The following is a 17,675-nucleotide window of genomic DNA, read 5'->3' on the forward strand; positions in this document are numbered from 1 at the left end:
AGGTCTGCTGGTCAAGTTATAACGTAACTGGTATGGGGTTTCAATTTTAAATAGACGCTGAGTAGTTTATTAGACAGGTAACGAACGAGCTGAAATGGCAAGTGAACTCTGGAAAGCGCTGCGCTTGTCGCGCAAAGTTAATTGTTCGTTGCGCATACTTGGAAGACGGAAAGAAAAGGAAAACTTCAACGCCCAGGTACGGTCAAGGAAATTAATTTCGCGGGTTCAAGCAGCGTACCGGAAAGAGCTTTGCGCCGCACGTGTGGAAGTTTCGGATGGTGCTGCTAATCCACTGCGCATTTGTGAGACTTTCCGGCCCTTATAACCAACAAGCCCGTGATACTGCTAGCATACAGAGCCCGCCATATTTAAGTGATCTTCACTTCTAGGGGCTTTGGCTGAGCATTGAAGGATGAGCGAATGATAGCGAGGAGGCCTGAAAGCCATCCAATAGACATTAAAACTCCCAGGGACGTGTTGCGGACTTTTAAGACGTCCGTAGGACATCCAAGGGACTTCCAGTGCCCATTTACTGCAATATGTGGTTTTGGATAGTTGAGCTTCATTACATCAAAACCGAATGAACGCTGAAAATTCTTTGCTGCAACCATTCTTTCGGCATAACAATAGAGCACGTCGACCGAAAATAAACCAGTGGCGCCATCCCCACTACGGGCGATATAGAGATCATTCGAAGACTGAACGCCGGGCCAGTAGTGTAATTTTAGCAGCCTTCACTTACGTTTTAATGGACGAAAAGAAATGCAGTCATTAATTTTGTAGGTCGCAAGAAAATAGCAACGTTTCACTGGCCTCACTGAGCGCATAGCTTGGGCGGGCGCCACTATTTTGTTGAGTCTTCCTTCTTCTGCAAAGCTGCCGCTGTGTCGAACCCACTTATGCCGTTTCCACGTGGGTTCGGCAGCGCTCCAGATTAAAAGGTGCCCACGACGTGTCTAGGGTGTCTGACGACGTTGGAAGACCGGCCTTGACACTATTTTCTTTGGTTGCTTCAAACGAAACAGATAAAAATATATACTTTTTTTTTAGAAATTATGTACAACTTTTCGTCCAAATATACCTGCATATTCAGTATGCGTGTGACTGATTAACTTTGTCAGATTAACCGACCCTCCGCCAGTTTACCGTCAAAGCGACGAGGCAGACATTTGTCAACACGCGAGCAAGCAGCGGCAGCTAGTGCCGAATTCGGGCACTCTTTTTCAGAGCGCGGGAATATTGAGTGCACGGGGAGAACCTTGCCGCAGGCTTCGAACTTTGCCAGCGTTTATTTAGTTTGTTTATAATGTATGCCGCCATTTTACTGCGATTAGAATTTAAGTGAGCTTTATTTAAATCGGCTAATGGCATTGACTGTATTTAATTTGTGCTTTACTTTCAGTTCAACGGGCATACACGCGGATTCGTTTTCATTATAGAATACGGGAAATACTGGCCAGCAGGTATAAAGCCAAACCTCGCTATAACTAAAAGAATTACAACGAAAGATTGGATATAACGATAAAGTGGTTATTCCCCTTAAAAGCTGCCATAGAAGCCCATGTATTTGAAATTCGTTTTTACGAAGGAAAATTTTCCTAGAAATGGATAAAACGAACACCTAGCGAACTCGAAAAGCCATTTGGAGCCAATACATATATTTCTAACGGCGCGCAGCCATTTTCCCGATGTTGTACCTATTCAATGTGGCAAACCAGCTACTGCGCATATCACGCACACTGTCGATCGCAGCATAAAATATGTAAAACAGTTTTCGCGCCGCAAGCAAGGCCCGAATGAATCGCTCTTCAAGAAGAGTCTTCGACTTCGGCGCAAGAAAGTTTTGACACCAGGGCGTGGACCTTAACAGAAATTAGGTCAACTCGGATATGCGGCCAGCTGCACGATGTCACGCGGAGCGCTGCGCACGGCTCGCAGCGCTTCGACTAACAAGATCATTGGATTTTCGCCACTCTCCATCTGCCGCATTGTACACAGTCTGCTAGAGCGCGTTGTGTTTCTCAGGTGCCGTGTGCAGTTTAGTTTCGTTTCCCCGCGTAGTGGCGAGTAGTATTCTATTTGGCGAAGTTAGTCTTCACCACATGACATTTCTGTTGTGCTGTGAAGCCACGTATTGGCTCTGATGTGACCAGCGTGCTCGTGTGCTATGAGGGGAAGCCACTAAAAAAAACAAAAAAGAAAGGATTGCTGTCTAATGCATGCTATGCGTGGATCACCCCACTACAGGAATGCATGCAGGCTGCGCCGTATTTTCAGTCATGCATACACAGCAAGCGTTCTAAATAAGGAAACATTTATGCACTCGTTTTGTTACGTTAGTTGCGGCACCTGTTTCTATTTTTCTTATTTCCCTCCAAACTTCTACCCTTCCCTCACGGCGCGGTTGAGAAGCGAGACAGTTACTGCGTCTTTCATTTCCTGATAACCAATCAGCACCCCTGGTCCGTTGTTGCGACTGAAGGAAGGATGAAAAGAAAAATGCATGGGCCTGCCCACTGGCTCGAGCTGAGCCACAATCGCTTCCACGTAAAAACAGAGGAGAGTTGAAAGATATGAGAGGAAAGATTGAAAGAACAGACGCGCGGCGTGGTTGAGGTGTTCACCGAAAATTGAGGCAATTACTGCGCCTTTCCTTTTGTTAAAATCAATTTTCCTTTGTTTTATAACGAAAGCTGTTAGAGCTTTGGTTTCACCATATAGCCCTGAACTCTAGCCTGGAATCTACAGCATCAGCCATAAGACCTCAATTACTTAGTTAATTTAATTAAATGGAATTATTTAAATTTAACTTACTGCCAACTGAATTGAATTTACTACCTACCGATTAAACTGCCGCCTGCCGATCTAAGCATGGCAGGTGGCGGAAACCTCGGACAGGTGGCAAAGCGGAGAGAGGGAAATCTCCCTCTCCACTTTTAGGAAGGTTACGGGTGGCTGTAGTTGGAGGAAGAGGAGGACAGCGTTTAATGAATACAGGAGAGGTCTGCTGTAGTCGGATGGAACTCAAGAACGAAGCTGCAGATGCCCCTCATAGGAGCCCCTCTAACCAATGGCGTCGACCGACTCTCCCCCTCGACCCATTGTCCCCCTCTCCACCCTGAACGATTCCCTTGGACCTGCTACAAGAACGAAGCGGCTCTTCCTCGTCAAAGGACGGCATTCCATCCAATGGCTTCAGCCGATTCTCATGAGCCTGCTAGCGTATGAAACATGCGCTTATTCTCGCTTTCTTCGCAGCTCCGCGACGTAATAAAGCGCTAACAAGCCGGCAGGTCATTGGTAGCGCGATACTGTTAAAGAAGTGCCGAGTATACATAGAAGTCAACATCGAGGGAGATTTGTTAACAAGATTAACAAGCTCCGGTTACTCTGACTACATGTGTAGGCGAAAGCGAGAGCTATATATTTGCACTTCTAAACGACAAACCAACCAGATAGTCCACATGATAAGTAGAGTAACACTTTACCGTTGCCATTGTTGTAGAGAAATGGGTGTCCTCCGGACTATCCACACCCTTGCAATCTGCTAACCCAAACGGAACCTAAACAACTGCATGTTCTAATCCGCACATCCGTCAGAATGGCTGCCGGCCTAGACGCGTCTACTCCGCAGCAACCAGAACGCTGAAACTAGGCATGCATACTACAATGGAGGAGCTTATTGAAGCCCATAAAATGAACCAGCTGGACTACAAGCACAAGAGCAACTCAAGTACCTGATCTCCAGTCAGGATCCTGTGAATTTGAATGCATCGCCCCGGTACTCAAATTCAACATCACTGTTCCCTAATACCAAGTAATATATATCCAGAATTCCACGACGGTATACGCAAAGCAAGGGCAAAAGCCTTGCACCGTATCTATGTCAAAGCCGCCGCGGTGGCTCAGTGATTATGGTGCTCGGCTGCTGACCCGAAAGATGCGGGTTCTATCCCGGCCGCGGAGGTCGCATTTCAGTTGAGCGGAAATGCTATAGGCCCGTACAAGGCCATCCCAACCAAGCGTAGGTGGAGGCCACCCCACTCACCTATTCACACATACTCCAGCATTATCGATTGCCCCGCAGAACATATTCACCACCTCACGAAAATCTTTTTCGAGAGGAGGCGGCATTCTGGCGTCAACTCCAGACTAGCACTTCCCTCATCTTGCGCTTAGGCACGACTTTTATCCCATCCCTCATTATAAAAACACACACTGAGTTTCAATTGGCCGCGTATTGTATCCTTGTATAGGGTGTATAACATTTCAATAAAACTAAACTTTATTGAGCTTGTTCGTTAAGGTGGCGAAGCGTTTTCTACTGATGTAAATCAACAGGATGCCGATAGCTTAAAGGTTAATTGAATCTCATATGAATCTGAGACAACATGAAGCCAATTGCCTTATCCCCAAATTAATTATCAACCAAAGAAATAATTTTATAATGATTAAGTAATGTTGACTTTCAATTTCCACTCGATAGAACGTACTGAGTGAGCTGAGCTTAGTCTCAATTGCCACTCTGTATTGTGTTTCAGTTCGAACGCGGTGGCCAGTTTGCTATGGTAACTCAATAGAAAACTTCTATAGCGAGTCAGTTTTTTATAAGAAGGTTCTATTGAGCAGTCTGAATTCAACGTCAACTTAGACTGACAAAGCATATTTTAAGAGTGGCCGCTACCCCACGAATTGTCCTGCATGTGGCGCACGTCCCATCCTTTACCATTCCCCGTTAGAGTGCACCAACCAAACCTCTGTACCCGCCATACACCACCCCACGCCCTCCCAGTAGGAAGCCGTCCTATCCAGCACAGCCCTTGACGGTCAGCGTTACCTGATTGCCCGGGCCAGCCGGTAGCTTCGGCAAATGGGGCCTTGGATTATGGGCTCCACGACGAGGGGGCCTCCCTCAGACCTCAGTTTCTAACATAGTTTTTTTCTTCTATCTCTTTTCATGTAATCAAGTCATGCCTTTCTTGCTTTCCCTTTTGTTCTTGACTTGTCTGTCGACATAATTTGTCTTTTCGAATGATCACAGCTAACAGGTGAGCAACGAAGGCGCATTTATTTAGTTCAGTACACTTCTTAAAACTCTAGAACAGCACTTCTACATACCGACGCGAACAGTTCCGCCTTGCTTCACGTACCTATCAACGCACTGATTATCTCTTCAAAGTATATATGCCACTTTGCACTCCTAACTTGTTCATATTCTCACTTCTGTTTTCAGCTATTAAACTCCGGAATGAGCTGCCAAGTAACTTTGTGTCTGTTGATGATTTGGATGCAATTTATGCTTATATATCATCTCTGTAGGTCTGCCGTTCTGTATTGTGTGTTAACTGAGAGTGCATCAGTTGCTGGCCTCTTATGTAATACCCCTGAGTGGATCTGTAGGAGTATTGTAAAAAAAGAATAAATAAATAAATAACTATGTGAAATATCCGCTAAGTAACCGGTGGTTTAGGTACGTAGACAGAAATACCGGTTAGAAATATTGAGTAGCGAAAAAAGTTGAGCAAGCTGATATTAACGGTAGACAGCAGCCCGTGTTCCACCGCGCTCTTGCTGCCATGAATAAAAATATTGCCACCAACCTTGCGGAGATAGTCGAGTGGTTTCTAGGTGTGCGGATGAACAGGCGGACAAAATGTGCGGACAAGGAGAGGCGAGAAAGTAGCCGTTAAATGCATTGCCGCATTAAAACGGGAACTCGCGATGGAATCACTACATTCGCCCGTTTTTACCACGGCCCGTATCGGCTATAGAAAACAAGGCTAAAAATTCTGAGTTTCTTCCTATTCCTTGCATACCATATTATTAAGGGTGCGAAATATTCGAAAATTTCGATTAGCGAACCGAATATCCTTCTACTCGATTATTGCTGTGTATTATCAAAATTATTAGAAAGAACTGACTGGTCAGGACAAGTAGTTTTTGGCAGGCAGTATCTATAGAGTTTATTAACGATGCAGTACCGTATAAAATGTCTTCCACAGTGTTGAGACACTTTTGCATTTTGTGCAAGTTGTGCTGATGATAAGATTATTTTTGGTCGCTGAGGCGCGCTTACCACGACCGCTGAGAACTCAAAGTTGCGTATGATTCCTTCAGTCTTGTTCGCAAACCATCTGGAACAGCAAAGCAATCGAAATTAAATTTTAACACACTTGGTTTAGCATATGTCTTGCAAGCCTGTCGCACTTAAGTAAATACGCGTGAATAAACTGCTTTGTCAGGTTCAAGTGCGTCTATTGCGTGAATAAGGCGCCACGATGTAGTAGTTCTTCGTGTCCGTGCACTTCAGATATATTACGCAATACGAAATAAATATGCTAGCGGCGCGCATAACCACAGCTGCGTGGTAGTGCTCTAGACTCTAGACCTGGATTTTAATAATGTATACGCTACTCAAAACTGGACGGAAAATCAAACTCATGGCAAAAACTAACGTTTAGAACGCCTGTTCTGAGCCATCACGCAGCCTTCTTACCTGGATTCTTGGCATACGCCAGAAGCTTTTCTTGTCTCTGTAATCTGGCTTCTTTGCTCACGGAAGTTTCGAAGGCCAGCAGCATATATTCTTCTATCATCACTCGCAGCATGTGAACGTGACCTGCATACGTGCAAAAGTATTTTCGTTTAAACTGCTATAGTGTCCCCTGCTCGAGGCCATGAAAATATCGTTGCCGTGCCATGAAATGTGCACTAGCCAATTTTTGCAAGATAGAAAAAAAAACCGAAAGCGTGCTTTATTGTACTGCCCCTCATATATCTTTTTTTTCCCTCTTCGGAATTAAGCACCCCTGCCTCTGATGCAAGAGGTGATAGTGCTTGACTCGTTTGTTATCGGCCTGATGTCACAGCCAGCAGCTGACAGTGATAAAAGAGAAAATTAAGAATGAGAATGAAAAAAGAATATTAATAATCACGGCGCCTGTTCGATCTGCGGCATGAGTGGATGCTTAATTTATGAGCATGGTACGAATTTCCCTGCGGAATCATCTGTAAGGTATATGACACTTGGGTGGGAAGGAAGAAGATATGGTAAAAGCTGATTCGTGTCTGCAGCTCACCAAAGCTCTGCGCCCTGGACAGAGTCAAGTGTCTCATGATGGCCGAAAAAAGCAGCATCCAAGAAAGTAGGAAGTCTCTGTAGACAACGCTGCGGTCATGCTTCGTGTTTTCTGAACCAGCCTCCTTTTGGTGACATGAAAGACGCAGAAAGTGGTAATCCTGCATTTAAATCAAGATAACCGCATCGCGAAACAGATTTGTGCACTGTGACAAAACTTCGAATAACCCATGAGCAGTGCACCGTACGTGAAAGGAGTTCCTTCCATGATATCTCAAAACACACCATGCTTGAAAGCACCGAACTCACCATGGCAGCGTTGTCAAGAGCCATGTCCATCCACTCAGTTAGATCTTCGACAGAGGCGTGCTTCTTAAGCAATGAAAGCAGCTCAGCGACTCCTGAAAAGTTATGCTTGAAGTCAGAGCTTAACGCAGTCATTCATATATGTTCTGTACAATTCACTTTAGCAAATTATTACGACACGTATGTGCGCGCCTATAGCACCTAATTAGGCAAGCAGCTTCACCATGTTTAATCGTTAGAGCACATGTCAGAAAGAACATTAAGATACTTAACGTGGGTTCGCGAAGTGATCACCACACCCACTGACGAAACAGTAGCACAACACTGTTATTGCTATTTTATTAATAAAATAGCGTGAATAAAGTGTTGTGTACTGAATTAAAACGAATAGTGCGACATGAAGCCTTTACAAAAATGTATGTAATGAATGTGGCGTTGCACTTTATTAGTTATTTAATTCTATACTCAGTGCTGCGTATTGTTCCTGAAAGTGTACATTCAAGTATATTTGTTTTTTTTTTCGTTTTTTTCTATCCTATTTTTTGCGGCTGCCTTCGTTGCTGAAGTGTCATTGTCACTTTTTCGCTTTTAAAATATGTTTCAGTAAAAACAAGAACGACACACAAGAGCAATTTTAGTGTGAAAGGGGTCGGTATCTTGCCCATGTCAGAAGCGGTTTTGCCATTTTGAAGGCAACTGAAGGCTTCCTCGGCGGTTTCATCGATGTTAAGCTTGCTCAGATCCTCCAGCATGTTCTGCGTGTGGCACGCGTTCGAGAGCACAGTTCGGCAGGACTGTGAGGAAAGAAGCACGCGGCTAACTTGACCAACCGTAAATGCTCTTGCCGCTTCTTATACGCGATTACTGAACAATAAATAACCATATAATCGGGAACACAATGAGATATTCCCGAACAATTAGTGTTGCTCAAAAATATTCAGCTGTTACCGTTATCTGAGTAACCGCATTTTACGTCGGTCCCCTCCCTTACAACTTGCTTGCAGTAATTGCCTGCTTCTATTGACGACATCTCAAGAAGCCTTCTGCAGCTGATATACTTGCACAAATTTCCTGCATATTCGATTCACATAAAATGATGTGAGAAGAGGTATCTGCTCCCAGAATTATCATGAACAGAATACTTTTTGCAGCAGAAGCTGTCCGTGTTGTAACATTTCAAGGGACTACTTCAGTGCCAAGGGACGCAAAATGCCTTAGTAGAAACTCCATTCTACTGTTTTCATCGCACATCCTAATTTAGGCAGAGAAGTGACACCCAGAACATTTTTCAGAAAAATGTTAGGCGTACATCGTTAGGTGTTTCTAGCTCTTTTCACAGTTTTGTGCTGTTTTTATCGACGTCCCTTTATCATTGTCGGTTGATTACTGTTAGCTACGCTTCGCATGCTTTTTAGATCTTGCTGCAGGAGATATTTGCTTCAGTTAAGTACAGTGCGTAGGCCTCCGTTGTCTTGTCCTTAGTGTGTTTGACTAGTTTCTTTTCAAGGATAAGTTTGCTTAGAATGCATATTATTTCTTGTAGGGAGCAAGACTTTACCTGTGCAATCTTAGTGAACGATATCTGCCGCTTGAAAACTTTGGTCCACTCTTGAAGCACTATAGCAGAGCAGGAAAAGGTAAGAAAAATAAACCAAGGTGTCAAGCAAGCGAAAGTGCTTAAAACATATTTTTCAAACGACCACTAGACCTCCACCTGCCTCTGATCTTCGTCTGCAGAAGCTGGGAAGCCGGCATAGCACTGCAAAGCCACTTGGGAACTTCAGTTATAAGGCAGCTGAGCTCCCGTTGAAAACTGGTGGCCAAGGAAGCAAAGCGCACCGCATAACTGCATTTTTTTTCGTGGTATAACAGCAACAGACAAGGAACGCAGAGAGAATACCTTTCCGGTAGCTCCTGGATCTCTCTGGGGATCAAGATTTCCTGCATCGCCTGCACAGACAAATGCGAAAAGCGCCATGTCATGTGGGCCTTCTGCAGCAAACATTTATTTTCCTGAAGTACTAACGAAGTACTAAATCGTACATAAAGATTTACAGTATTGTTTTCTGTTTCTTATCAGTTTCGCGACATAAATACATTTTACAAGTTATTATATTAGTTGATATAACCAGCAAATGAAGACACACATAACTAGATGCCATGTGTGTACTTCTTTATTTGCATTAAAATTATGTTGAATTTTCTCTGATATCTAAGGGCTTTCATAAGAAACAGCATGAGAGCCCGTAACGACTCACCGCATATAAGTAGTCGTCCCATACAGCAATAACGTCGGACACCAATTCGACATGCAGCAATGGCAAAAAGGCCCCTTGAAGGCTGCCCCAGAAGTGAAGTACCATATCGTGCACCTTTAAAAGAGAAATCATTGAAGTTCACTGGGAACGCCTGCGCGAACTGTATTGTGTTACAGGCGCAGTTGGATGCAAACACGCATTGTACAGGGTTGTGTCGGACATGAATATTATGTTTAAGAACAGGTTTTACGCAAGTTCAGTGCGGTACTTTTTGGGGCAAGTCACACATGTTGTTCTGTGTTGTTAATTAAAATTGAATAGAATATATTTTAATGTGAGAACACAACCACTGTTCGGAAACCAAAACCACAGCTACAACCCTTATAAAAACTTCTTTAGGCAGTCTATAGACTCTCCAGAGACTTCTGTATATAAAGTCTATAGACTATCTATAGACAAACCCTAGAGAAGTCTATAGGCAATACAAATCCTATAGATAGTCTATACACAATCTATACTTATGGTCATGCACTTTTGGTAGATTTTTTTCTGTAGACTGGCTTCTGTAGACTGTGAGTAGACAAAAAGAAATATCTTTAGGAAGACAATAGAGACTAGTAGAAGTCTATAGACTATCTATAGACCATTTTTATAATGGTTAAGCGCAAGAAACATTGTGGAGTGCACGTCAGGTGCTTTCTATCGTGCGTCCCAGTGAAGTGCGCTTGAGGAGCTCGCTGCGTGCATGCTTCTGAACGCCAGTTTGGGTTTTCTGCTCCAGTCGAATTTTGAAAATCTATTATTAAGGGCGAGCTATTAATCTCAAAATACAATGGCGCGCCTAACCGTAATAGTTCTAAAGTCTACCAATATATTCCAGTTAACTACCTTGCTAGTTAAAACATCTTACTTTCTTTTCTAGGGTCTGGCACTGGATTCAGTGTATGCCGCAGTCAGCACCATTTTAACTCAAAGAATCTACAGATGTGACTCCTCTGTATCCGAAGCGCTTTATCCCAAAAAAACAACAAGTGCACACAAAAGCATACAGTTCCCACATCCCCACACATCAGGAGTGTTAATAGGGCGAGGGGTACCAGGCGCGTCACTCCCCCTTCCCATGAGCCATCTCCTCTGTTTGCATGTCGGGGTCCTATCTACCCTTTAAAACTGCACCTACACCACATTTCAGTGCTTCAACTGCCTAGTGACTCATGTGCCACACATCGTTTCCTGGTAACTCCAACCATTCTAAAGAAAAAAGAAAGCTGGCTGATATCTCTTTTATTCGGGATGTCCTGCCTTGAACGGCCGCTAAATAGTACATAAGTTGGTAAGTTGGAAAAATAGAGAAAATAGAACGCAGCTCACTGCCTTGAAGTTGGCGATCACCATGGAATCGAGGAGGCTGCAACAGTGGGCGCGGTACATGGAAAGAAAGCTTTCCATCTGTAATGAGATTAATGAAAAGTGATCCGTTGAGTGAAATCCTGCTGGCATATCGCCACTTCTATTTGTATATACCTTTGTCAAATTAGCAGTATTGGTGGTTTTCAAATCGTGAAAATCTGGAATGAAAATCCATTTCTGGTGGCTGATGCCAGGCGCCGATGTCTTGACTTCCTCGTCCTGGTGAGTGAACATAAATCGGCACTGTCGTTTGCGGCCAGGATTGCTCGAGTCTTACCTCAACGCATTTGGCTTTCTGGCCTGAAAATCTTGAACAGAAAAAAAAGTATGTCAAAAAAGTCCCCAAGTTAAGGCGAATGCACGATGTTTGAGAACACTGTATTCTTTGTTTTCATGTTTATATTCATATCTATATTAGCTTTTTCTTCAAAAGTTTGGTGGCGCATTTTTTACGATAGTGACTGACCCAATGCATAAAAGCACATATTAAACATATTTAAGCAACGAGGGAGTAATTAAACGTACAGTTTTAGTTGAAAGGTTACTTTAGATGCGGGCAGTGCATGGAACTCCTCGTGTTATTGTCACTAGCCCAAATGGCGTTTAGCGCTATGTGAACAGCTTTGCTCGGCAGTTTTAGATTGTTGTTGGCATCAAATTCCTCAAATAAGGACCCCCTACACTTCCGCCGCCCAATCTGTCAGACAAGAACCTATTATAATTATTTTTTTCTCCCTCAACACGATCCTGTCTCCTGCAATTCACCGCCTGTGTCTTGGCCACTCCCACGTAGTGAGAATGTCCAGTTTTAGGCACTCTTTTATCCCATCTCGCTCCATTTTCTTCTTTCATTGCGTGCAAATTTCTAGGGGTGCGCGAATTGCACATTTCCACAGTCCAGTCGAATAAGAACATTGTAGCATTATTGCCGAATCCAGTACAAATAACGCTGCTAAAAACCGAATGGAATACAAATTGAATATTTTCACATATATTGACTACTTGTGCGAATAATTGTACAAAACGACAGTGGTGCGAAACGGCGAAGCGCTAGCGGGTGTAACCTATAGAGTTATAGCTACAGCTGACAAAAGACGTAGTACTTACCTTCCCTAGGGGATACGCAACACGAAGTCAGTACTGTATTAACAATATAATTACCAGAAATTAGGGACAAGCACTTCAAGTTGTCATGGCTGCCACCACGTGGCGCATGAGTTCGTACACTTAAAAATGGCGCGTTGACGTCAGCCATGACGCAAGAATGACCAAGTGGCTGCCATTGAAGGGATATAGGATATGCCGCTAGGCTTAGCGGCAGTGGCTGGGTATTGTCCCGAGTTCCTGGTAATGGTGATGTTATACGTATCGGAAGGTGACCTTTTGCTACTTATGAGCCATGGCCTCTGTGACCGGGCATCAAGGCAGGGTTAGCTGAACCTGAGGAATCCGGGGCCGTGCCAGGTCACCCAGTATTGGAGGCCATGAATCAGCATTATGAGCGCCGCGACTCAAATGGAGAGCTTCACGACGCTGAGTCCTCCACCGCGCTCAGACCGATCGCGACAGCAAGCTGTGTGGCGTTCGAGTGAGCCTTGTTTTACAGCGTTGGCTGTTTTTAGCCGTTTGCTCAAATGTGTGCCTTCTACCGCGTCCGCACAGTCCGCTGCCGGGCACCCACCGGGTAGCGAGTGCCCCATCTGGAAGTCGCCCTCCGGCTGCACACACCGGTGCAGTCCACCGGTAACCAGCATCTCCATCATCTGCCAGGACCTGTTGATTACGAGGCAAATGCTCCGAGGTCTCCGTTTCGGCGTCCGAATGGTTATATTATCCCCGCTAATTTATCAACTTTAATATATGTCTCCATTTCTTCGCGTTCACGGGGAGGAAGACGAAGGTGACCTCCGACGACTGAAGACGAACAAGGATAGCTTCGATGATTGTCTACTACACTAAACTTGAGGGCATCATCATCATCATTCTACTGAGGTCAACAACAGCAAAAATGATTGCCGCTTTTAATGGTCCAGCGGGGATGCCCGGCGGGGCGCCATCCGCACAGCACACCAGGGGAAATGCACCTCATGGTATCCACTGGTAAAAACGCATCTCCCTCATACGAACTCAGTATAGCCGTGCGTAAGACTTTGCCTTTGGGCACCCACCAGTACAAATTTTAAATGCGGCTCCAATACACGAGCCAAGCACCTACTGAACACGAAACAGACGTGGTAACCACTAGGTCACCGATGCGATGTTATATAAGTGCACCGACTCTAATAAATTAACTCTAATATATCTCTATTCCTCCGCGAGCATAGGCCAACTAACGCAGGGTCCTTAGCGTTAGAAACTCATAAACGAATTGTGACTTTTTTTAAACAGCCGTCGAAGGAAATTACGGCATGCCTTATTCGAGCATCGTGCAAATTATTCGAAAATTATTCAAAAACTTAAAAACATATTCGATTCGTTTCAAATAATTTTGGACATGCACAATTTGGTACATTCGATGAATCGAAAATCGAATAGGAATATATTGCTGCGAATATTTGCGCTGTTTGTTTGTTCATTTTTCAAAGCTGCCGGCACGCTGCTTTATCGCTTTGTTTGCGATGCAAGACGCGACCAGGTTTATCTCGATTGATCGCATCCAGGCAGAACTGGTTCTACGCTGTTGCAGAATGTTCTAATGAATTTGCACGCTTTATCTCCCAAGTTCGCTGTCAGCATTAAATTGAGCCCGGCTGACAGCGGCGGGCATTCTGTTCGACGGCCGCCGAGCACGCTTGTTGCTACGCCGCCGCCGAGTGATTTAGTCCATTGTGGGCGCAAGTCATCGCAAATAAAGGGTTTTGTTTAGAAACCACTTTCGCAGCCTTTCTGCTCTCCGGACTGCAGTTACCACTTCGTGACAACATTCGACTCGCTATTCAAATGTTTCAATATTCGCACAGCACTACAAATTTCACTCCATAGTAGCTGTAATTTAACTCATGGCAACATGGAGGTATACCGTCCAGAAAACGTGAGTCCCACATTCTACAAAAATGGTCTCGTCTAATTGAACATGTGCTACGCACCGTAATGCAACATTTTTACTCAACAGAGCTGCCGGGATGGAACATGCAAATAATGTCCGGTATATTGACTAACAGCCCATCGATGCCGTTCTTTGCGAAGTCACAACACTTTACAAGCACCGAATCATGTCAATTCTCACCTGGTAATATCTTTTCCACAGTACACCTGGTCGTAGTAAAACGATGACGGCTTTAGGCCTATGCCGTAGTAATGATACCTGCATGATCCAACGCGCGCATATTTTAGCTTTTTTTGCTATTGCTTACTTTACGCAAGCAGAGCTCCACAATAGTGTAAAGTCGAATTCAAAACATATAAGATGTGCCCCCCACCCCCTCCTCCGTCAGAAGTATATGGCTCAAAGAGTTTGCTTGTGAGGCCTGCTGTGTGCCCCGTTATTGATCCTCAGTGACCGTAACCTACCGAAAGGGGAATGTCTTCGCGTCCTCAATCCTCCCAAGCTTTGGACTGTGATTTTCTAGGGAGCCCCGCTAAACAGCACAGAAGGAAACCCGTTCGGCTGTATACTTTTGACGGGCGCTGTACCTTCATTTCAAAACGCATTATTTCGTTACACAGCTTATACAGGGTGATTTTGTTTACCGTTTACAGACATTCATTATAAAAACTATGACACAGATACGCCGGTGCGTTCTGTGCCGACGAATTGTGCAACAAGACGGACATAATGTACCTGATATGGATAAATAATTTGATCATTTTTAGCTAAAATTATTTAATAAGCTCCTTTTATTTAGGGTGCAAGGTTTGATCGCGAAATGAAGGCCATCAGCATCGACGGTTAGCCTTGTTTTGAAATCATAAACAGCGATGTGGCTCGAAATATTGGACGTCAAAAATGCGCATTTGAAAGCTCGTTGAGTTGGCTTTCCCGCATTTAACATTTATATACTGGCGTCGCTGCGCACGCCACAATCGCCGAAATGAAGTTAATTGCTTCTCCACCACCAAATTCACAAACGGTGTCCGTATATGATGCATAAGAAATGCGCGCCACGCAATTTCGCAAATATGCTATGCGAGGAAACCAACTCAACGAGCTTTGAAATGCGCATTTTGGACGTTCCGTATTTCTCACCACGTTGCCGACTAGGAATATTTAAAAAACAGTATTCACCTTCGATGAAAACTGGCGTAATTTCGCTGTACAACCTTGCCTCATAAAATCAAGACTAAAATATTATTTATTTAGGTAATTTATCGCCTAATTATTTATTCATACCAGGTACATAATGTCTGCTTTGCTGTACAGTCCACCTGCACAAACCGCACCGACGTATATCTCACAGCTTTTGAAATAAAAAGGTGTAAATGCAAAAAAAAAATCACCCTGTATATAAGAGTCCTCTTCTTAACAACATTCAAGACTTAAATCGGAGAACAGCATTACCTCGATTGTCCCCTCGTTCCGAGTCTCCTGGTAGTGATTCCTGGGAACTTTTGCCGTATGAGCTGCACGGGAGTAGAACGCTATTGAACCGACAACAAAGAGAAAAGGCCGCTTACGACAGCACAGCACCTGAATTTATATGTTTCGATATTGTAACGAAGCGCAGGCAGCGCTCTCTTTAGCCATTGCATGGATGAATTCTGTGTGTTTTTAAAGAGAGAGAAGCACTTTATTAAAGAGCGACATATTAAGCGCTCAAAATATCCTTCTCATGGAGCCCCAGAGCATGCTGGTCGTCCAGTTGGCCTACACCAGCCATGTACTCAAGGGAGGAAGGTAGGAGGGAGGGGGGTGGGTGAGAGAGGGTAAGAAGGGAGTTCGGAGTGAAAGAAACAGTGCTCCAGATTGGCATAGGGTGAAGGCAGTTAGAGCAGGAGGGTCAGGCCGCATGCGACAGCGTTGCAGGCGAGCTGTAGCCGAAGCGACAGTGTAGCCGAAGCGACATTAATTCTTGTGAAAATGGCGCAGAGCGCAGTTAAGATAGTTAGGGAAGAGCAATGGATCTATTTCTACCACCTGGAGTTCTTTAACATGCACCCGAACGAATCTCTGTACGTGCACGCTTGTGCAACTTGGCTTTTACGAAATGTGGTCACCGAAGGCCGGAATAAAACCTGCGAAATTGTGTTTTATATCAAAACGCCACTGCCAGCCAACGGCCCGACCGATTGGTTGAGGATGATTCTTTTAGTATGCAAAATGCAAGATGCCACGTCGCTCAGAAATGCAATGATAGGCAAAAAAAGAAAAAAAAAACAGGCCTAACTTTCCCGAAAGCTGCTGCTCCCATTGGCGGCTTGCCGTTGCGGCGGCAGAAGTCCAGGTAGTGCTGGTACAGGGTGCACCTCGGAAGGCAGACACCTGGTGACACAGTATAGTTGGCCGACACCCTGCGCCAGTTGTGTTGCCTTTTAGCCACGCATGAATGGTTAGTCGCCGGACTTTAGGTTATAACTGTGAGAATCGAGAAAGCAGCCGTGAATTCAAAAATGACGTGAAAGTTAGATTAAATTACTATTTCTGAGAATTCTCTTCACTTCGTATTTCATTCACCATGAAGATTGTCTTATACGCTCCGCAGCAAACAGAAACCCATTTTGTATGCATGCATCTCGTTTGATTTGTGGTTAACGTGTGCTACTTATGAAGCGGTTGGTTTGGTTTATGGGGTTTAACGTCCCAAAGCGACTCAGACTATGAGGGACGCTGTAGTGAAGGGCTCCGGAAATTACGACCACCTGGGGTTCTTTTACGTGCACTGACATCGCACAGCACACGGGGCTACTTATGAAGTGTTGGTAAGCTACTGCACATGTGAACTGTGCGGTCATTTTGTACCACCACGTTCAACTTACAATTCTGTCGTCGCACAGAACAGCTACAGTGTGCGCACAATACCAGAGTCAGCGAAAGCTCTTCGATGCTAAGTTCGCATATTCTCACAACCTTCCGTGAAGAAGACCATGGAAGAAAGAAGTCTTTCTCTAGGAGCGAAGACAGGTAAGAACCTTGATATTCATAGCTGCACAGATAGAATGTGAGCAATACTCACCATTCCAACGTGTCCTTGTTCCGGACATCGTTGCTTGCTATTTTACGCCGCTTCGAAGACTTGGGCCTCTTGGCACGAGCTCCACTCATCGTTGCTGAGTTCAGCACGTTGAAAAGCCGTGTCCTGAACGGACGCACCAAACGCCGCGCACTTATCTGCCTGTGCTAAACGGTGTGCAGTGGGCGGCCTTTCTCTTCGTGTCGGCAGCTCACGTCAGAAAGGTGCAACTTTCCTCAAGCGAAAGTGATCGCCTTTGATGTATACAGCAAAACCTCTGTGGTCTGCGGCGGCCGCTTCCTTTGATGTCTTGTCGCAACTCGGATAGCGTTATCTCATCTTGCAAAGTGGTCCATTAAAAAGAACAACGATTCGTGTTTTCCGCGGAGTGCCCGCAGAATCGCCCCCGTATCGCCTCGTAAACGACCACGCCCAGGTGCGTCAGAAATCAAACCGCGGTCATTCGTCAGTTTGCTTCCTTTCGGCCACAAATATCCCGCCATGCGGACGCCAGTT

General features: G+C 44.7%; 1 protein-coding gene across 1 annotated transcript; it reads right to left on the bottom strand.

Moving 5' to 3' along the window:
- Positions 1-5,953: 5,953 nt before the first annotated feature.
- LOC144130483 (DNA-binding protein RFX6-like) lies at positions 5,954-17,428 on the bottom strand. The gene is made up of 16 exons (XM_077664403.1): positions 17,163-17,428; positions 16,377-16,500; positions 15,551-15,612; positions 14,279-14,356; positions 11,330-11,360; positions 11,167-11,271; positions 11,014-11,091; positions 9,643-9,756; positions 9,285-9,334; positions 9,103-9,197; positions 8,943-9,001; positions 8,046-8,178; positions 7,388-7,479; positions 7,080-7,203; positions 6,497-6,619; positions 5,954-6,134 (listed from the first exon to the last, which is right to left on the bottom strand). The coding sequence occupies exons 1-16, from the start codon at positions 17,249-17,251 to the stop codon at positions 6,073-6,075; spliced, it is 1,419 nt and encodes a 472-aa protein (XP_077520529.1). The 5' UTR covers positions 17,252-17,428; the 3' UTR covers positions 5,954-6,072.
- Positions 17,429-17,675: the final 247 nt, after the last annotated feature.

This window comes from Amblyomma americanum, chromosome 4, assembly GCF_052857255.1.
Source record: "Amblyomma americanum isolate KBUSLIRL-KWMA chromosome 4, ASM5285725v1, whole genome shotgun sequence".
Lineage (NCBI taxonomy): Eukaryota > Metazoa > Arthropoda > Arachnida > Ixodida > Ixodidae > Amblyomma > Amblyomma americanum.

What these genes read in the sequence shown, in the direction of transcription:
- LOC144130483 (XM_077664403.1), bottom strand. Translation starts at nt 17,251, where the DNA reads ATGAGTGGAGCTCGTGCCAAGAGGCCCAAGTCTTCGAAGCGGCGTAAA. An exon ending in GTCCAGGGCGCAGAGCTTTG is followed by an intron (nt 6,620 to 7,079) that starts GTGAGCTGCAGA and finishes GCACGTATGCAG; the next exon opens with GTCACGTTCACATGCTGCGA. An exon ending in GGCGTATGCCAAGAATCCAG is followed by an intron (nt 6,135 to 6,496) that starts GTAAGAAGGCTG and finishes TTGCTGTTCCAG; the next exon opens with ATGGTTTGCGAACAAGACTG.